The sequence below is a fragment of the Scyliorhinus torazame genome, chromosome 2, assembly GCF_047496885.1.
Source record: "Scyliorhinus torazame isolate Kashiwa2021f chromosome 2, sScyTor2.1, whole genome shotgun sequence".
In the NCBI taxonomy this organism is placed as follows: domain Eukaryota; kingdom Metazoa; phylum Chordata; class Chondrichthyes; order Carcharhiniformes; family Scyliorhinidae; genus Scyliorhinus; species Scyliorhinus torazame.
Genome location: NC_092708.1, coordinates 374,647,380 through 374,669,332, shown reverse-complemented (window position 1 = coordinate 374,669,332; position 21,953 = coordinate 374,647,380). Strand labels below are relative to the sequence as shown.

The 21,953-nt window shown below is 46.4% G+C and overlaps 1 protein-coding gene across 6 annotated transcripts in view; it reads right to left on the bottom strand.

Annotated features, from left to right (window-relative positions):
• Window positions 1-14,962: 14,962 nt before the first annotated feature.
• The window catches only part of arel1 (apoptosis resistant E3 ubiquitin protein ligase 1), a 110,877-nt gene continuing 103,886 nt past the window's right edge, over window positions 14,963-21,953 (bottom strand). For 5 of the 6 annotated variants that reach the window (XM_072493243.1, XM_072493236.1, XM_072493228.1 and 2 more), the window contains one exon: window positions 14,963-21,115. In XM_072493243.1, coding sequence (XP_072349344.1) covers window positions 21,013-21,115 — 103 coding nt within the window. In that variant the 3' untranslated portion in view covers window positions 14,963-21,012. The remainder of the gene's footprint in view (window positions 21,116-21,953) is intronic. The other variant, XR_011938544.1, reaches the window with a different exon arrangement.

Here is a 21,953-nt window from a genome sequence, read left to right as displayed (position 1 = left end):
TGGGAAGGACCAGAAAATTCAGCCCATAAATACAGCAGCAAGCAAAATACAGATCCGGATAAATGACACGATAGTGACGGAAGCAGAAATTGGCAAATGGAAAGAAGTGAAGATGAGAAAAAACATTTGGTGGAAATGCAGATGTTATGAAAAAGAGGCATTAGCTCAAAGAAAAAAAGACAAATGATAGTGGAGACAGGTAGACAGGTCAATGAGACAAATAAAGAGACAGCGCGACATGGCTAAAGATTGAGGGTGTCACAGGACTCATGATGAACATCACTATGGTAGTCACAATTCAAAGGGCAGCACAGTGGCACAGTGGTTAGCACTGTTGCTTCACTGCACCAGGGACCCAGGTTTCATTTCAGGCTTGGGTCACAGTCTGTGCGGAGCCTTCACGTTCTCTCCGTGTCTGCGTGGGTTTCCTCCGGGTGCTCCGGTTTCTTCCCACAAGTGCTGAAAGACGTGCTGTTAGGTAATTTGAACATTCTGAATTCTCCCTCTGTGTACCCGAACAGGCGCCTGAATGTGGCGACTAGGGGCGTTTCACAGTAACTTCATTGCAGTGTTAATGTAAATCGACTTGTGATAATAAAGATTATTATTATTATTAAGTGGCGTTCATTTAGCTGCTCTGTAAAGACTCAACATATTAAGCAGAATTCCACTACCCCGAAAATTGCTGCAACATTCTTAGCTTTATGTGATGTGCTGCATTTAAGCTATGGAAAGCCTTTCAAGGAGCTCCATCACCAAATATTGAAAGCAGTAGCCTGTGCTGTGGAGCTTTCTCTGTTTTTAAAAAAAAAATGTATTCAAATTTTCACAAAATATCAACAACAAAATACAGAAAGAAAAGAACCCCCCCCCCCCCCCCGCCCCGGTATACATAAATAATAAATTAACAGCCATCATCAACACAAAAGCAAATACACGCCCACTCAAGAAAAATGAATCCCCCCCCTGCCCCCCGGGTTGCTGCTGCTGACCATCTTCTAACGCTTTGCCAAGAAGTCTAGAAACGGTTGCCACCGCCTGAAGAACCCTTGCACCGATCCCCTTAAGGCAAATTTCACCCTCTCCAATTTAATAAACTCCGCCATATCGTTGATCCCGGATTCCACGCTTGGGGGCCTCGCATCCTTCCACTGAAGAAGAATCCTTCGCCGGGCCACCAGGGACGCAAAGGCCAGAATACCGGCCTCTTTTGCCTCCTGCACTCCTGGCTCCTCTGCCACCCCAAATATTGCGAGCCCCCAGCCCGGCTTGACCCTGGAACCTACCACCCTCGACACCGTCCTCGCTACACCCTTCCAAAGGTCCTCCAGTGCTGGGCACGCCCAGAACATGTGGGTGTGGTTTGCTGGGCTCCCTGAGCACCTAACACACCTGGCCTCGCACCCAAAGAACCGGCTTATCCTTACCCCGGTCATGTGAGCCCTATGCAGCACCTTAAATTGTATGATGCTGAGCCTCGCGTAAGAGGAGGAAGAGTTCACTCTCCCCAGGGCATCCGCCCATGTCCCCTCGTCAATCCCCTCACCCAACTCCTCCTCCCACTTACCCTTTAGCTCCTCCACTGAGGCCCCCGCCCCCTCCTGCATCACCTGATACGTTGCCGAGATCCTCCCCTCTCCAACCCACGCCCCCGACAGCACCCTGTCCTGGACCCTGCGTGGCGGCAAGTGGGAACTCAACCACCTGCCGCCGAACAAACGCCCTTACCTGCATAGATCTGAAGGTGTTCCCCGGGGGGGGGGGCCCGAACTTCTCCTCCAGCTCACCCCGGCTCGCGAACTTCCCGTCCACAAACAGGTCCCCCATCCTTCTAATGCCTGCTCTGTGCCAGCTCAGGAACCCTCCGTCCATCATCCCCGGGACAAACCGGTGGTTTCCCCCATATCGGGGACCACACCGAGGCCCCCACTTCCCCCCCGTGACGTCTCCATTGCCCCCAAATTTTGAGGATAGCCGCCACCACCGGGCTCGTGGTATACCTCGTTGGAGGAAGCGGCGCCGTTACCAGCGCCTCCAGGCTCGTGCCCACACAGGAGCTGTGGAGCTTTCTCAAAGGTCTTTTGGAAGTATGTGCGCAGCACTTCATAAATTACGTAAATGTAGTCACTGATGTGGAGAATAGTAATGTATTTCAGGAGGACATAGACTGGTAAAATGGTCAGACACATAGCAGATGAAATTTAAGAAACAGAAGTGTAAAGCAATACAACTTGGTATGCAAGGTGAAGAGAGGCAATATGAATTAATATGACATACAATTATAAAGGGGCGTGGCAGGTGCAGGGTGATGGAGTGTGTGCACATTTATTTGGCCGTGGCAGGACAAGCTAAAAAAGCTCATCACAAAATGGTGTCAACGATCTTTTGCTTTACTAATTGAAGAATAGAGCACAAAAGCATGTAACATGCCTAATTGGAAGATAAAATTGAGCATCCACAGCTCCCTGGAATAGAGAATTCCAAAGATTCACAACCCTCTTAGTAAAGCAATTTCTCATCCCCCAGTCATAAATGGCTGACCTCTTATTCTGAGAATATGCCCATGTTCTAGATTCTCTAGCAAGCAGCAGAAACATTAACTCAGCATCTGCCCCGTCAAGTCTCTTTAGAATTTTATATGTTTCAATTAGATCACTTCTCATTCTTCCAAACTTAATGTATAGAAACATTGAAAATTGGAGCAGGAGTGAGCCATTCGGCCCTTTAAGCCTGCTCTACCATTCATTATGTTTAACAACCTCCTTACCTTGCAGGTCAGCTGGGAGCGGGAGAGAGAGAGAGCCGGGACATTGAAAACAGCGCGGGAGATTTAAAAATCGCGGGAGCTGCGAGGCAGAGCAGACAGTTTAAAAGTTCGCGGCCTGGGTGAGGTAAGTACTGTTTAACAACCTCCTTACCTTGCAGGTCAGCTGGGAGCGGGAGAGAGAGAGAGCCGGGACATTGAAAACAGCGCGGGAGATTTAAAAAGCGCGGGAGCTGCGAGGCAGAGCGGGCAGTTTAAAAGTTTGCGGCCTGGGTGAGGTAAGTACTGTTTAAAAACTTCCTTACCTTGCAGGTCAGCTGTTAGTTTCGGGAGATCAGTTTCGGGAGCAGGCCTATTGGCTGACTGTAAATCAGGAAGGATACAAAAGGTGTGGCTGAGGTGCCTTTAGAAATGGAGTGCTGGAAGCAAACAGAGTGTATCTGAGTTTGGGTAAGGCTGAGTTCGGGTAAGAGGTGAGTGAGGGCTGTGTTTTTTGGAGTTTGGTGTTGAGTTTCCAAAAAAAAAATAATCCAATTAATTAAGTAAATTAATTAACTAGTTAAGGGAATTTGGTGCTCAGCTTAAGGAGGTGCAGAGAAGCAGACCTGTGAGGGAGTCTCGGCAGCAATTACATCACAGCCAGCAGGTAAGTGATTGGCTTGTGACTGGTAAGTGATTCTTCTCTCTTTGACTTTCTCTTAGCTGTGTAGTGTAGTTCAAATTTAACTTCAGGTTTAAGTCATGGCAGGAGAGCTCAGACCCGTGTCATGCTCCTCTTGTGAGATGTGGCAAGTCAGGGACCCTTCTGGTGTCCCTGACTCCTTCATCTGCAAGAGGTGTGTCCAACTGCAGCTCCTGTTAGACCGCTTGACGGCTCTGGAGCTGTGGATGGATTCACTTTGGAGCATCCGCGATGCTGAGGAAGTTGTGGATAGCACATTCAGTGAATTGGTCACACCGCAGATTAAAATTACTGAGGCAGATAGGGAATGGGTGACCAACAGACAGAGGAAGAGTAGGAAGGCAGTGCAGGGATTCCCTGCGGTCATCTCCCTCCAAAACAGATTTACCGTTTTGGAAACTGTTGGGGGAGATGGCTCACCAGGGGAAGGTGGCAGCAGCCAGGTTCATGGCACCGTGGCTGGCTCTGCTGCACAGAAGGGCGGGAAAAAGAGTGGCAGAGCTATAGTGATAGGGGAATAGACAGGCGTTTCTGCGGACGCAAACGAGAATCCAGGTTGGTATGTTGCCTCCCTGGTGCAAGGGTCAAGGATGTCTCGGAGCGGCTGCAGGGCATTCTGGAGGGGGAGGGTGAACAGCCAGCTGTCGTGGTGCATATAGGCACCAACGATATAGGTAAAAAACGGGATGAGGTCCTACAAGCTGAATTTAGGGAGTAAGGAGTTAAACTAAAAAGTAGGACCTCAAAGGTAGTAATCTCAGGATTGCTACCAGTGCCACGTGATAGTCAGAGTAGGAATGACAGGATAGCTAGGATGAATACGTGGCTTGAGAGATGGTGCAAGAGGGAGGGTTTCAAATTCCTGGGACATTGGGACCGGTTCTGGGGGAGGTGGGACCTGTACAAATCGGACGGTCTGCATCTGGGTGGGACCGGAACCAATGTTCTCGGGGGTGTGTTTGCTAGTGCAGTTGGGGAGGGTTTAAACTAATGTGGCAGGGGGATGGGAACCGATGTAGGAAGTCAGTGGGGACGGAAACAAAAGGCAGGAAGGGAGAGTGTGTAAAGCATGACCAGAGAAAGCAGGGCAGAGAGCAAGGAAAGTCTACATTAAACTGCATTTATTTCAATGCAAGGGGCCTGACGGGCAAAGCGGATGAACTCAGGGCATGGATGGGCACATGGGACTGGGATATTATAGCTATGACTGAAACATGGCTAAGGGAGGGGCAGGACTGGCAGCTCAATGTTCCGGGGTACAGATGCTATAGAAAGGATAGAACAGGAGGTAAGAGAGGAGGGGGAGTGGCGTTTTTGATTAGGGAGAACATCACGGCAGTACTTAGAGGGGATATATCCGAGGGTTCGCCCACTGAGTCTATATGGGTGGAACTGAAAAATAAGAAGGGAGAGATCACCTTGATAGGACTGTACTACAGGCCCCCAAATAGTCAGCGGGAAATTGAGGAGCAAATATGTAAGGAGATTACAGATAGCTGCAAGAAAAATAGGGTGGTAATAGTAGGGGACTTTAACTTTCCCAACATTGACTGGGACAGCCATAGCATCAGGGGCTTGGATGGAGGGACATTTGTTGAGTGTATTCGGGAGGAATTTCTCATTCAGTATGTGGATGGACCGACTAGAGAGGGGGCAAAACTTGACCTCGTCTTGGGAAATAAGGAAGGGCAAGTGACAGAAGTGCTAGTGAGGGATCACTTTGGGACAAGTGACCATAACTCCATTAGTTTTAAGATAGCTATGGAGAATGATAGGTCTGGCCCAAGAGTTAAAATTCTTAATTGGGGCAAGGCCAATTTTGATGGTATCAGACAGGAACTTTCAGAGGTAGATTGGGGGAGACTGTTGGCAGGTAAAGGGACGGCTGGTAAATGGGAGGCTTTTAAAAATGTGTTAACCAGGGTTCAGGGTAAGCACATTCCCTTTAGAGTGAAGGGCAAGGCTGGTAGAAGTAGGGAACCCTGGATGACTCGAGATATTGAGACTCTGGTCAAAAAGAAGAAGGAGGCATATGACGTCCATAAACAACTGGGATCAAGTAGATCCCTTGAAGAGTATAGAGATTGTCGAAATAGAGTTAAGAGGGAAATCAGGAGGGCAAAAAGGGGACATGAAATTGCTTTGGCAAATAATGCAAAGGAGAATCCAAAGAGCTTCTACAGATACATAAAGGGAAAAAGAGTAACTAGGGACAGAGTAGGGCCTCTTAAGGATCAACAAGGACATCTATGTGCAGAGCCACAAGAGTTGGGTGAGATCCTGAATGAATATTTCTCATCGGTATTCACGGTGGAGAAAGGCATGGATGGTAGGAAACTAAGGGAAATAAATAGTGATGTCTTGAGAAGTGTGCATATTACAGAGGTGGAGGTGCTGGAAGTCTTAAAGCGCATCAAGGTAGATAAATCCCCGGGATCTGATGAAATGTATCCCAGGATGTTGTGGGAGGCTAGGGAGGAAATTGCGGGTCCCCTAACAGAGATATTTGAATCATCGGCAGCCACAGGTGAGGTGCCTGAAGATTGGAGAGTGGCGAATGTTGTGCCCTTGTTTAAGAAGGGCAGCAGGGAAAAGCCTGGGAACTACAGACCGGTGAGCCTAATGTCTGTAGTAGGTAAGTTGCTAGAAGGTATTCTGAGAGACAGGATCTACAAGCATTTAGAGAGGCAAGGACTGATTCGGGGCAGTCAGCATGGCTTTGTGCGTGGAAAATCATGTCTCACAAATTTGATTGAGTTTTTTGAGGGGGTGACCAAGAAGGTAGATGAGGGCAGTGCAGTAGACGTTGTCTACATGGACTTTAGCAAAGCCTTTGACAAGGTACCGCATGGTAGGTTGTTGCAGAAGGTTAAAGCTCACGGGATCCAGGGTGAGGTTGCCAATTGGATTCAAAATTGGCTGGACGACAGAAGACAGAGGGTGGTTGTAGAGGGTTGTTTTTCAAACTGGAGGCCTGTGACCAGTGGTGTGCCTCAGGGATCGGTGCTGGGTCCACTGTTATTTGTGATTTATATTAATGATTTGGATGAGAATTTAGGAGGCATGGTTAGTAAGTTTGCAGATGACACCAAGATTGGTGGCACAGTGGATAGTGAAGAAGGTTATCTAGGATTGCAACGGGATCTTGATCAATTAGGCCAGTGGGCCGACGAATGGCAGATGGAGTTTAATTTAGATAAATGTGAGGTGATGCATTTTGGCAGATCGAATCGGGCCAGGACCTACTCAGTTAATGGTATGGCGTTGGGGAGAGTTATAGAACAAAGAGATCTAGGAGTACAGGTTCATAGCTCCTTGAAGGTGGAGTCGCAGGTGGACAGGGTGGTGAAGAAGGCATTCGGCATGCTTGGTTTCATTGGTCAGAACATTGAATACAGGAGTTGGGACGTCTTGTTGAAGTTGTACAAGACATTGGTACGGCCACACTTGGAATACTGTGTGCAGTTCTGGTCACCCTATTATAGAAAGGATATTATTAAACTAGAAAGAGTGCAGAAAAGATTTACTAGGATGTTACCAGGACTTGATGGTTTGAGTTATAAGGAGAGGCTGGATAGACTGGGACTTTTTTTCCTGGAGCGTAGGAGACTTAGGGGTGATCTTATAGAGGTCTATAAAATAATGAGGGGCATAGATAAGGTAGATAGTCAACATCTTTTCCCAAAGGTAGGGGAGTCTAAAACTAGAGGGCATAGGTTTAAGGTGAGAGGGGAGAGATTCAGAAGGGCCCAGAGGGGCAATTTCTTCACTCAGAGGGTAGTGAGTGTCTGGAATGTGCTGCCAGAGGTAGTAGTAGAGGCGGGTACAATTGTGTCTTTTAAAAAGCATTTAGATAGTTGCATGGGTAAGATGGGTATAGAGGGTTATGGGCCAAGTGCGGGCAACTGGGACTAGCTTAATGGTTAAAAACTGGGCGGCATGGACTGGTTGGGCCGAAGGGCCTGTTTCCATGCTGTAAATTTCTATGATTCTATGATTATGATCATGGCCGATCATCAACTCGATAGCCTGTTTGCCTCTCATATCCTTTGATCCGGCCCCAAGAGCTATATCCAAGTCCTTCTTGAAAACATACACTGTTTTGGCATCAACCGCGTTCTGTGGTGGCAAATTCAACAGGCTCACCACTTTCTGGGTGAAGTCGTTTCTCCTCATCTCAGTCCTAAATGGTTTCTCTCGTATCCTTAGACTGTGACCCCTGGTTGCGGACTCCCCAGCCGTCGGGGACATCTTTTCTGCATCGACCGTTAGAATTTTAAAGGGTTCTATGAGATTCTCTACCAGCTCCCCCGCCTCATTCCTCTAAACTCCAGCAAACATAATCCTAATCATGTAGACCTAGTCTACTCAGTCTCTCCTCAAACGACAATCCCACAATCTCATGAACCAGTCCAGAGAATCTTTGTTGCATTCCATCGAGGAAAAGAATGTCCTTTCTTATGCAAGGGGACCAAAACTGCACATAGTACTTCAGATGTAGCCTAATCAATGTCCTGTGCAATTGTAATGTGACTCCAACCCCTTTGCAAAATGTTAACAGAATTTGTCTCTGACTTGCCTGCTGTACCAGCGTATTAACTGATAATTGATGAAAGGGGCCACCTGGGATGGGCTAGGGACAGAGTGTGGAATTAAAGGGGCAGGAGTTAAGTGGGGAAGATGACGGACAGTAGAGGGGATTGGAGGCGCAAGCCTCCAGTAAGGTTGGTAACGTGGAACGTCCGGGGACTGAATGGGTCGGTTAAAAGGTCACGGGTGTTCGCGCACCTCAGGAGCTTGAAAGCGGGGGTTGTCTTTTTGCAGGAGACACACCTCCGTGTGAAGGACCAGATTAGGTTAAGGAAGTGGTGGGTCGGGCAGGTTTTTCTCTCGGCGTCTGATTTGAAATCGAGGGGTGTGGCGATTGTAATGAGCAAAAAAATGGGATTCATGAGTGCGAAGGAGGTGAGGGATCCAGGTGGGAGATATGTCATAGATTATCATAGCATTTACAGTGCAGAAGGAGGCCATTCGGCCCATCGAGTCTGCACCGGCTCTTGGAAAGAGCACCCTACCCAAGGTCAACACCTCCACCCTATCCCCATAACCCCACCCAACATTAAGGACAATTTTGGACACTAAGGGCAATTTATCATGGCCAATCCACCTAACCTGCACATCTTTGGACTGTGGGAGGAAACCGGAGCACCCGGAGGAAACCCACGCACACACGGGGAGGATGTGCAGACTCCGCACAGAGAGTGACCCAAGCCAGAATCGAACCTGGGACACTGGAGCTGTGAAGCAATTATGCTATCCACAATGCTACCGTGCTGCCCGATATGTGACTGTGAGTGGGGTATTGGAAGGGGCACCGGTTGTGTTGGTAAATGTGTCTGCCCCAAATTGGGAAGATGTGGGTTTTATGAGGGGGTTGCTGGCAGCAATCCCGGATTTGGCCACGTACCAGTTGATCATGGGAGATTTTAACTGTGTCCTGGAGCCGAGGATGGATAGATCGAGCCCCAGGTCGATGGGTAGGGTACGAATGGCAAGGGAGCTGCGGGAGGTTTATGGAGAGGATGGGTATGGTGGATACATGGCGCTTTCAGAACCCAGGGGGAAGGGAGTATTCCTTCTTTTCACACGTCTATAAGGTGTATTCGAGGATTGATTACTTTGTAGTGAGTCGGGAGATTTTGGTTGGGGTGGAGGGGGCAGAATATGCGGGGATAGTTATCTTGGACCATGCACCCCACTGGCTGGATATTCGGTTCAGTACGGGATGAGAGCAGAGACCGGGGTGGAGGTTTGACTCGGGGTTGTTGGTGGATAGAGGTTTTTGTGATAAGGTGCGGTTGGCGATTAGGGATTATGTGGAATTCAATCAGAATGGGGAGGTGTCAGCGGGCATTTTTTGGGAAGCACTGAAGGCAGTGGTCCGGGGAGAAATTATCTCATTTACGGTTCGTGCGAATAAGGAGAGGGCGGAACCTGACCATCTAGTGAGCCAGATAGTGGAGGTGGACAGGGAATATTCGAGGGTGCCAACCGTGGAGGGATTGGCGAGGAGGAAAAAGTTGCAGGGGCAATTTGACAGGCTGACAACGGGGAGGGCAGTAGGGCAACTGCGTAGGGCAAGAGGGGTGCAATACGAGTATGGGGAGAAGGCGAGCCGCATGCTGACGCACCAGCTGCGGAGGCAGGCTACGTCCAGGGAAATATTGAAGATCCGGACTGGGGCTGGGGATGTGGTGTCAGAGCCAGGGAAGATAAATGAGGCATTCAGAGAGTATTACCAGGGACTTTATGAGGCAGACCCAGGAGGACAGGAGGGGGACATGGGGTGGTTTCTGGACGAGCTGGAATTTCCCCAGGTGGAGGAAACAAAGAGGCAGGCGTTGGATGAGACCCTGGGGCAGAGTGAGGTGCTGGATAGTATCACGGGTATGAAGTCGTGGAAGGCCCCTGGGCCGGATGGGTACCCGGCAGAATTTTACAAGGAATTTGCGGCGGACCTGGCACCACATCTGTTGGGGGCGTTTAATGAAGCACTGGAGAAGGGGGAGTTGCCGGAGACGATGAAGCAGGCAGTAATCACACTAATCTCAAAAAATGGGTAGGATCCGGTGGAATGTGGGTCGTATAAACCCATATCACTATTGAACATAGATGTGAAAGTATTGGCTAAGTTGTTGGCGGGGAGGATGGAGGATTGTGTCCCGGGGGTGGTTGCAGAGGGTCAAACAGGCTTCGTGAAGGGCAGGCACTCGCGAGTAATATAAGACGGCTGTTGAATGTGGTGATGAATCCGTCGAGAGCTCTGGTACCGGAGGTGGTGGTGTCCATGGACGCGGAGAAAGCATTTGATTGGGTGGAGTGGCGGTACTTGTTCGAAGTTTTGGGAAGGTTTGTGTTTGGGCCGAGATTTGTTGCATGGGTGCGGTTGCTGTATGTGGCGTCAAGAGCAAGGGTGAGGACGAATGATATGAGCTCACAAAGCTTTGACTTACACAGGGGTACGAGGCAGGGGTGCCCGCTGTCGCCGCTGCTGTTTGCGCTGGCCATAGAGCCATTGGTGATGACTCTCAGGGGGTCGGCAGAGTGGCAGGGGATAATGAGAGGACAGAGGGGGCATCGGGTGTCGCTCTATGCCGATGACCTCTTGCTGTATGCTTTGGATCCATTGGAGATTATGGGAAGGATTATGGGCCTGTTGGGGAAGTTTGGAGGGTTCTCGGGATATAAGCTGAATGTAGGGAAAAGCGAGGTATTCCCGGTGAATGAGCTGGCACATAGGGCTAATTTAGGGGGGGGGGCGCCATTTACGGTAACGAGGGATAGGTTTAGGTACTTGGGGATTGAGGTAGCGAGGAAATGGACAGGGCTCCATAAGTGGAACTTAATGAAGCTGGTGGAGGAGGCCAGGGAGGATCTCAAGAGGTGGGATACACTGCACTTAACGTTGGCGGGGAGGGTCCAAGTGGTGAAAATGAATATTCTGCCGAGGTTCTTGTTTATCTTTCAGGCTCTCCCGATCTTTATGCCAAAGGCCTTTTTTCGGAAAGTGGACACAATCATCTCTGACTTTGGGCGGAGAAGGTGCCGAGGGTGGGGAGGACCCTGCTACAGAGGCAGAGGCAGAGGCAGCAGGGGGGGGGGGCGTTGCCAAACTTGTTTCATTATTATTGGGCGGCGAATGTGGACAAGGTTTGGCGGTGGTGGGAAGGAGAAGGGATAGAGTGGGTTAGGTTGGAGGAGGAATCTTGTAAGGGGTCTAGTTTGAGGGCTATGGTGATGGCAGCATTGCCAATGGCTCAGAGTAGGTATTCAGGGAGCCCAGTGGTGCAGTCCACGGTGAAGATATGGAATCAGCTGAGGAGGCATTTTAGGGTGGAAGGGATGTCGGTGCTAACGCCGCTGTGCGAGAATGATGGGTATGAGCCAGATGGATAGTGTATACAGGAGGTGGAGAGAAGTGGGGCTGGTCAAGGTGAGGGATTTTTATTTGGAGGAAAGGTTCGCCAATCTGGAGGAGCTAAGGGAGAGGGTAGAGCTGCCGAGGGGTAGTGAGTTCAGGTATCTACAGGTTAGGGACTTTGCACGAAAGGTCTGGAAGGGGTTCCCTAGATTGCCGGGATACACCCTGCTGGAGCGACTGCTGCTTCCGGATGTGGAAGAGGGGGTAAGAATTGGGGATATATATAAGTGGCTGGGGGAGCAGAGAGGCGAACGGGTGGTGAAGATCAAGGAGAAATGGGAAGCGGAGTTGGGAATGGAGATCAATTGGGGAGTATGGAGTGAGGCACTGCGAAGGGTAAACGGGACCTCCTCTTGTGCAAGGATGAGCCTGATACAGTTTAAGGTGGTGCACAGGGTGCATATGACTTGGGTGAGAATGAGTGGGTTCTTTCAAGGGGTAGCAGATGAGTGTGAGAGGTGTGGGCAAAGGCTTGCGAATCATGCGCACATGTTTTGGGTTTGTGAAAAATTGGGAAGATTCTGGGCGGGAGTGTTTGCGGTCTTAGCCAGGATAGTGGAGGAGGGAGTGGACCCAGACCCTTTGGTGGCGCTATTTGGGGTTTCAGAGAAGCCGGAGTTCATGGAGAGGAGGAAGGCCAATGTCATGGCCTTCGACTCTCTGGTTGCACGGCGACGAAATTTGCTGGCGTGGCCGTTGGCATCACCACCGGGGGTAGCAGCATGGTTGGGTGACCTGTATGACTTCCTGCGGTTAGAGAAGATAAAGTATGAGTTAAGGGGCTCAGGCAGGGGAGTTTTAGAAAAGGTGGGGGATGTTTGTGACTGTGTTTGAGGAGCTGTTCATCACAGTGGGGGGGGGGAATGGATAATTGATGGACGAGGCCACCATAGTCCCCCTGAATCCGTCTATTTTCAAAGTCTGACCACAAAGCTATATGTTAACAATTATAGATAGAATCATAGCATATTTTATTGAGCTGACCTATTCCAGCCCTTTGAAAGTTTTATCCAATTAGTCCACTTGCACATTCCCCATAGCCCTACAAATGTTGGGCGGGATTCTCTCAGCCCACGCCGGGTTGGAGAATCGCCGGGCGCGAATCGCACAACGCCAGTCCGCTGATTCTCCGGAGAGCGGAGAATTGCCGTCATTGGCGCCGGTCGGGGCCCGCTCTAAACGCCCCCCCCCCCGGCGATTCTCCGCCCGGGATAGGCCGAGCGGCCGCACAAAAAATCTGAGTCCCGCCGGCGCCGTCCACGTGTGGTCTTACCTGGCGGGACCTCGCCGTGCATGCATCCAGGGGCGACCTTGTCTGTCGGAAGCATTAGGATTAAGTAATGGGTGATCAATAAGCCTGTTACGCACCACTGGGGGCTCCGTTGGCCCGCGATTGGGGCCCACCGATCGGCGGGCCGGCCTCTCGGGCTGGGGGCCTCTTTTTCTCCGCGCTGGCCCCTGTAGCCCTACGCCCTGTTGCATCGGGGCCGGCGCAGAGAAAGGAGCCACTGCGCATGCGCCCATGGCGCCGGTCGCAGTGCGCATGCGCAGACCCGCGGCACTCGATTGATGCCGGCATCGGCAGCTGGAGCAGCGTGGGTTGCTCCAGTGCTGTGCTGGCCCCCTGTAGGGGTCAGAATTGCTGCTCCCGAGGGCATGTTGACACCGTCTGAAACACACCGTTTACGACAGCGTCAACACTTAGCCTCAGGATCAGAGAATCCCGCCCGTTATCTTTAAAGTCTTTACCCATTCCATTATTAAAGCTATTAAATCTGCTACTGCCATTGTTTTAAGTAGTGTAATTTAAATCATAATGGTCTTGATTGCCATAAACAACTTAAATATACACAGCTCTCCTTCTAGTATCCCAAGAGATCTCAATTAGTTTGATTCACCTACACTGGAGTATTTTTTTACTAGGAACTTTTATAGTGCTCAAGTCTTTGCTGGTGTTCATTTGAAAGTTATAACTGCCGGCCTTGTCCGCAAACCCAAGATGTTATCATATCCATATCTGAATTAGTCATGAAGTTTGTATATATTTGAAAATCAAGTTAAGACTGCCTCTGAAGCTGGTTATTCTGGAGACTAAATAAACTTTACAAAATATGTAATAAAGTAGGATGAGGCTAAAGGTGTCTATTTTTTAAACTTTTGCCCGATTTAAAAGGGCGGATAGCTGACCATTACAGAAGAGTTGCTTTACATTTGCCACAAGCTCCACAATGAATATCTGCCTCAGGCATGGCAGTAAGAACTTGCACAGGACACCCTAATGTTATAAATGCACAAATCCAGTGGTGCGTAACAGGCTTATTGATCACCCATTACTTAATCCTAATGCTTCCGACAGAAAGACATTCCTGACATGAAGCCTATTTCCCTTCCAAGGTGGACAAAAGCCTTCGCTGCTTTTCATTTTTGACACCTCACAATTGAGGTCTGGACCTCAGGCATCAACCAGAGGAAGCATTTGGTTTCCTAAAAGCAGAGGAATTCGGAACTATGAAGCAGAAATATTTGGGAACATGTCTGACATGTCACATGCTTCACACAACACACTTTCTCCTTGAACTGTTATCATAGAAACCCTATAGTGCAGAAGGCAGCCATTTGGTTTATTGAGTCTGCACCGACCCTTTGAGTCTGCACCCCACCCTAGGCCCACCCACCCCACCCCCACCCTATCCCTGTAACCCCACCTAACCTTTGGACACTAAGGGGAAATTTAGCATGGCCAATCCACCTAACCTGCACATCTTTGGACTGTGGGAGGAAACTGGAGCACTGGAGGAAACCCACGCAGATACGGGAAGAACGTGTAAACTCCTCACAGTAACCTAAGGCTGGACCCGGTCCCTGGTGCCATGAGGCAACAGTGCTAGCCACTGTGCCACCCTTATGGTAAGAAAATTGGTAATAATTACACCTTATCCATAGGGCAGAGATAGAGGTTAAAAAACATGAAAGAACATGGAGATTTTAAGTGACATGGGCTTCATTGTCCGGGAATTAAACCTGCTGAAAGACATTATTGTTGGCCCCAAATGTTTATGGATTAAAATTTGTAACTTGATTTATAAGCATTTTGCTTTTCCTTTTAATCAAATTAGAGTGACAGTCTCTGATAGTGTTGTTCATTGTAGTCCAGGATCCAGGGCAAACTTGCAGTGTTGGACAGCTAATCTAGTCTGCCCTTATAAGGACATACATAGCCCTGATGGCGATGAGTGATGTCAATAGGTTGTGAGGTTAATTACGGTCAGCAAAAATGTCTCTACCTCAACAGTTGTCTGGTTCCATTCCTGGGTGCTTCAAAAGAAGAAAAAAAAAGAAGATACCTATGTGCTCATTTTTTAAGATTCTATAAAATGGCAACAAATCACAGCTAAACAAAATATGACATCTGGATAATAACGGAGGCTGTCAGAGCTTTTATGTAAACAAATAAAATGTTCAATATTTTCTTGTTATGTGGCTGAATTTCTAAAAAATATTTCAAAAATTGAAATAAAGAAATGACCACACCACATTCGTTCAGCCACTTTTAATCATAAACAGTATAAATATTCAAAAAAGATAAATTCAAGAGCATCCATACCATTAAGCATTGCAAACAGCTTTCAAAATATAAAATAATCTGTACCAGTCTTTTACAAATAAATAACATTCAGTTCACAGCCAAAAACTGTTGAGCTGGTCTATTTACACGGTACATTATTAAAACCACCCCAGTCTGGCATTACTAGTGATATGGAGAGAAGTTTTACCTTGAAGTGACCCAGTGCATTCTGTAAGCAAAGTGCCGGCTCTAGCTAATTTATTTTCACCTTTACATTTTTCAAGATCATCTCCTTACTAATTGTTATCGGAACAATGAATGGAACTATGCTACAGGTCTTGCAGCCAAAACAGTCTTTGCTTCAGCCGTATATCACCATACCCTCACCAACTACAAGTAAAATTCCACAATTGTGATGGTCGATTGCCTTGATGCTCTGGAGCAGCCAAAGATGTCCCACAAAACCTTGGTTTTAGGAAAGGGAAGGACTGGATCGAATCTGTTTTCCTGAACATCAATGCCCTCAATTGTTAAATCACTTCTGAGAGATAGGGCAAGAAACTCCCCACAGATTATGTCCCACTTGTCAGTGCTGCAACCATTAAGATACATTAAGGCAGATATACAATAGAACTCAGCAGTGAAGGAAATTAAAACAAATTAATCTCAATCTGCTTCTAAAAAGACAAATGATACAAAGGTGCTAGCCAGTAAACACACACCAGTTGCCCATTGTCTGAACATGTCTACAATGAACGTGACAGATTAAGACAGAACACTCCATGAAACTAGAGTAAAACAGAACACTCCATGAAACTGTTAGTCAACAGAAGAAGCCTATGAAATGTTTAGCAAAAGCAGAAATGACTGGAAGTACACCACCAGCCCGTTAGCATCTGTAAAAAGAAAAGATACATAGGTCCTACATCAGAACTTGAAAATGGAGTCGATTTATCTTTCAAGCTTGCAGTTCTGACAACGAATGCATGTCACAATCTTTTTTTTTGTTTCTGCTGACAGGCCTGTGGCTCTGTTTTTATTTCAACACTTCATTTTCTTCTTCCGTCAAATAATGGTGGAATACACAAAGGGCAAGTACTTTCCACTTAATTGGTGATGCTGATATTAGTGATGCCCGATATTTAAAAAATCCCATACAGCATTTTCTCATCACTGTGTCACATCCCTAGCTACTGCTTTTATGCACTTGAAAAGGTTTCCTCCCCCTCCGCCTTTTTCACAATGAACGATAAGCCAGGGTAAAAAAAAATCTTCAAGTTAAATGCAGGATAAAAAAAGCAAAATCATCATTTTAATTGAGTCTGCCAATTTAAATGCCCTCACTGGACATTTCTAACTTGTCTGCATTTCAGCTGGCTGTAATGTGTCTACATTGGTAAGAAACGTCTGCTAAATATCTTTTCACAGCAGTAAATGTCTCCGCTCAGTAAGTGGAAAACATCTGCTATGAAATTTTTTTTTATTTTTTTTTTAAAGCAGTACAGATCAAAATGTTAAAAGTTAAGTGCTCTCATCAATGTGATTATTCCTCCCCATTTCCCCATTCTTTTTCACTTACTGCTGAAAATAACATTCAGATCACCATGATCTAATATTGTGACAGTCCAGTAAAGCAACGGATTATCCTTTCTCTGCTGCACTTGCTCATCTTAATTCCTGCAACCCTCCCCCTCCAATGAATACCATCTGTCTCATTATGCTCACTTACAGCACTGGAAAGGTTTCTCTCCAGCATTCTTCCTCAAAGTGTTCCTCAAAATGAATGCTATCTCCCAAAGTTTCTCAGCAGACTCCAAACCCCTTTCCCCCATATAATTCCTCATTCCAGTAGACCATGGGGCAGCCCGGTGGCACAGTGGTTAGCATTGCTGCCTACGGCGCTGAGGACCCGGGTTCGAATCCCGGCCCTGGGTCACTGTCTGTGTGGAGTTTGCACATTCTCCCCGTGTCTGCGTGGGTTTCACCCCCACAACCCAAAGATGTGCAGGTTAGGTGGATTGGTCACGCTAAATAAAATAATTGGGTACTCTAAAAAAAATTTTTTTTTAAATTCTAGTAGACCATTTCCTGACCCCCCACTCTACTTTTACCACCAAGCTCATTTTAAACACATTTTCTTTCTCACTCCACACTTCCTCCCCCTCATGCTTGCCTGCGCTCTCTCCACACCACCCCTACCCCCACCCCATCTGCTTCCAGAGAATCAAGATGGCTGACTCAACAACAATCCCAATGAGATAGCTTCTAGGAACCAGTGATTGATTCTCGCACCCACACAATTCCCCTGATGCGTATAAAATTGCAAAAAATACACAACTATCAATATACCTACTTGCAAATGTTATATTAAAAACAAGCAATGCAACTGCGCATTGTATCTTATCTTTCTCTTTCACGAATATATTCGTATTTGGCTACTAATTGTTAAATGTTTGGCTGCTTTCCTGTTTGGGTTGCAATGATTGATTCATTAAATAAAATTTACTCATAAAGAATTGTTTAGTTTCACAGTGAACTTACATTTAGAGAAGGCTCTACTTTTCATAAAACAACTTTGAGGCTTAATCCCATTTATCTATTAAAACAGAGTTTGGTATTAAAAAAAAACAGTACTTTTTGATGAGGAGGAGGAACAAAAATGAACGGAGAAGGACCACACACATGGAAGCATTACTGTGCAATGGTTGTATTAAATACACTGGGTCATGTAACATAACAATATCTACAGTGTAAGAGAAACCCCTGATTATACATGCCTTCCTGCCCAATCTAAACTAACAATGTGCTACCTCTGAACTATTTCTGCCCCTTACTGCCAGGAAGAAATGTTTCATACTTTGCAAGGTCACTCCTGAGTTTTATGTTTAAACCATGTTCATGCTATAATTGTACCTGCAGTCTAATTTGAGAATCAGGAACCAATCTGACCAAGAGGAAAGAAGTGGTCAGACACACAGAATAGGTGGTTTTCTCACTTCTCTGAAGTCACTTTTTTACCTTAACACCCACTTACACTTGAAAGTTTAGTATCATGGTGAAGCCCAAACTGTTTTGCTCCAGTTCTGAATGTACTTTTAGACAGGGCATTCTCCTCTTATTGCACTGAACACCCAGGTGCAGATCTTAATACCTCCCAAATTCAACTGCAATCCCATCCCCAACGTAGTGACAACAAGAGTTTTTTAGGCAGCTACATGCAAAAAAACTGAGGGCTCTGGACAACACATCCAGAAATTAATGTACAATTCAGACCAGCAATGAGAATAACTCCACAATTACTCGCACAGAATGGACTTTTTGAATCAAACACGTGAACTTCTAAATTATCCATTCTTCCCAGTCATCACCAAGGCTGCAGATGCCCTCATAGATGGAGCAGTGCAGCCAACTCAGCTCAGCCTGTTTTCAGAGCCTATACTACGAGTTTTTGGAGTGGTTAAAAACAACTTGAAGGTCTACTAAAAGGCAAGCAGTGTTATAGGAGAAAGTAAAGTTCTTTTTAACTCTATAAAGCACATGATTTTAAAAATAAAAATATTCCCCTTAGTAAAATATTTATTTGTGCTCACCAACACACCCAGGCAAATGCCCGACACATTAGCAGAGGTGCTAATGCTTTATCAAGAGGTGTCTACAGCTCACTTCTCCCTTAATGATTTTGTTACTCCTTTAAACAATGCAGTCCCTTTGAATGGATGGCATTAAGTAGCACTGACCAAACCCAGGACCATGACTGTTCAGGGTTAGAGGATCACATCTCAGCAACAAAAACAAGACAGTGAACTTTTATTGCAGCGAGGCCAAACTGCACTCCATTATTGTCAAGTCATTTTGGAACTTCTGGAAGGATAAATGGAGAAGAGAGACAGGGAAAGAGAGAGAGAGAGAGAGAGAGAGAGAGAGAGAGAGAGAGAGAAACTGGCATTCACCTTGTACAAAATAATTTTTAATGAAACTCAATCTCTTAATTTCTTCTCAGAGGCATGCATTAATAAGTAAAGTCACTTTAAATGCTGGGAGCGGCAAATATACTTGGATTGTTTAAGGTCACACCCTTTCCTGCTCTCTGACCTGTGTTGTAAAATCAGCACTGAGAGCTGGCCATATGTGGAGGAGTGTGAAGGAATGCAGGTTAGAATTTTTTTTGAGAGAAAATGAATAAGGGAGAATTCACAGTACAGGTAACCAAAGTGCCTCCTTGTTACTGGCATTTGAATGGGGGATTATAAAAGTTTGACATAGGCAGGAAAATAGAAACCCTGATTTTGGAAATCTTCTTTTGTTCTGTCTGCGACTGCTACTGTATATCTAGCAAGAATCGTCTTAGTGGAGACATTGAAACTAGAGGCAGTCTCCCACCCTTGGTGCTTCAGCTTGTGACATCCCTGTAATGAAAAGAAGACTGGATCCAAGCAGTCCAGCTGGTCTCCAGTTGTATTAGGAAACCTGTTTTTAAACACTATTTTAAGGCAACCCACAAAATAATTATCAACTTCCAACTAGAATTATCTGCAATATATCACAACATGATACAACATGTCTCATCTCAATCAACCAAAATAATCATTTCTTTTTAATGAGTCCACATAACAAGGCTCCTAATCACCACCTTTGAGAGAGAATTCGGCATATAATTGAGAGTTGGGGGATATGCTCATTTTCCACCTCCAGCGGTCTCAGATTGTTTTGTGAATGTTACACGGTACTTGATTTACAATAATGCACTGGAGACAGGTTAGTGCTCCCACATTTCAATCCTCTTCATTGTTAATCAACTCATTCTTCTTCCACTTCACTACCTTAATTATTTAACTTCTGAAAGTTGCCTCAGTTCTGGTGATAGTTCATCAACCCGAAATGTTGAATCCAGTTCCTCTCTCCACAGATGCTGCCCGGCCAGCTGACTTATTTCCAGCGTATTCGTCTTTTATTTCAGATTTCCAGCGTCTGCAATATTTTGCTTTTGTAATAGTCCACCTGGAAATTTGAATGAAATCTTAACACCAGAACAACACCAACCTTTTTGCAGACCTGCGATTGATTCCGTCTCAGCAGATCAGCGACAACAAAACACAGCTCATGGAAGACGTGCAGTTATCTGAAGGTTTGTGTGGTTGGTTGCGACAGTCATGGGTCGGTGGGGAGGAGGGGGCGGGGGACGACGACGCAGCTTTACCAGCATGTTCAATTAACCAGCAAACCCGGAAGACAGGGCACGGAACCTGGCATTGCTTTTGGTCTCTTTCACAGTCGAGTGCCTGGTACCATAGGATGGCCTTGCATGGTCACGGATTACAGCAAGGCCACTAAAGCTCCCAACTGCTTGAGGTACAAGTCCTTTTGTAGCCATGTGCTTAAAATGCTGTTTGACAAAGAATGCATTGTGCTCCAGGAACAGTTAGGTGTAGGGAGTTCCGTGCTTGCTTGTGAACATTCAGAATAGTCTTCTTATTCTGTTTCCTGACAAACATCCAATCAGATCAAGTCTCTAAAGCATCTCCCAGGTTGTGTTGGTAAATCAGATAAATGCAGAAGGGTGCCACTGATCACAGCACCTGGAGAATCTCAGCTTTGGTACGGAGTGCTTGTAGGAACTGCTGGCATTACCGGCGGAGCTGGGAAGTATTGACTGGAGCACGCTGATTGTTCGCTGTCTTTCAAACCTGCTCACCCAGCAAGTGCAGGTTGCATGTAGAAGGGTCATGTGGACTCAAAACGTTAATTCTGCTTCTCCCTCCACACATGCTGCCAGACTTGCTAAGTTTGTCCAGCATTTTCTGTTTTTATTTCAGATTTCCAGCATCCGCTTTTATTTAACTGAAGGCTCAGGTTGGAATAGCGCAGAGTTTACCATTGCTCGATCCATTTCTGTCTTGTAAGTGTTATGGTAGATCTGGGAAGACCACAGCAATTCTTATCTTGGCTGTCGCTGGACCCTGTGCTTCTTTATTCAGCATGCGACTGGATAGATCCACTTTTTATGTCCTAAAGTTTCACAGCTAAAGCATTCCAAATCCTTCGCTGCCTTCATTAATGGCCAGTTTCAGCATTTTGTGCAGTTCCTCGTAGGAATCATAAGTAGGAAGGCACAACTGGTTAAAGCTAGAGATACATATGTATATATAAAAAAAAGTTGGTCAGTACAAAAATCATTCACAATTGATCAATTCCTTCCCTTCACTATTGTCAATAATATCTGTGCTTTTCTAATCAAGCATAAGCACCATTTCCTCAGTGTCAACAGTATTGTTTGGAGCTGTACAAGTAGGGGGTTTGGGGGAAAGAAAAATAACTAGGGAGGGTGGATAATCTCCCCTGCCGAAATGTTTTGATTTCTGACGCTCCATTGCAGAAGACTTTGCAGTACAATTTAGTGCATTCTTTTAATAGCATGTCCCTTTTCTCTCCATCCCAAACACCTTCCTCTGCTTCTGTTCATATCCCTCTCCTTTTCACTGCAATTCACAATGTGCCTTTCTTTTTTCCACATGCACCTCCAAATAAGGGCTCATGGACTTGGGGTAATAAATTAGCAGGGACAAAGGATTGGTTAAGGGACATGGAGCAGAAAGTAGGAGAAAGAGGGCATTTTCAAGTTGGCAGGTGGTATCTCGCAGAACAGATCAGTGCTGCAGCCTCAGCTCTTTGCAGTCCATATTAACGACTTAGGCAAAGAGATAGTGAGTAATATATTCATGTTTGCTGATGACACAAAGCTAGATGGGAATGTGAGTTGCGAAGAGGACACAGATGTTGCAAAGAGATGTAGACAGGTTAAGTGATGGAAGATTAAGCGACGGCAGATGCAGTATAGTGTGGGGGGGGGGGCAGTGTGAAGTTATTCACGCTAGTCGTAAGAATGGTAAAGCAGAATATTTTTTTATAAAAGGCGTGAAACGTGTAAATGGTGAAATGCAGAGAAAGACGTGGATCTGCTCAT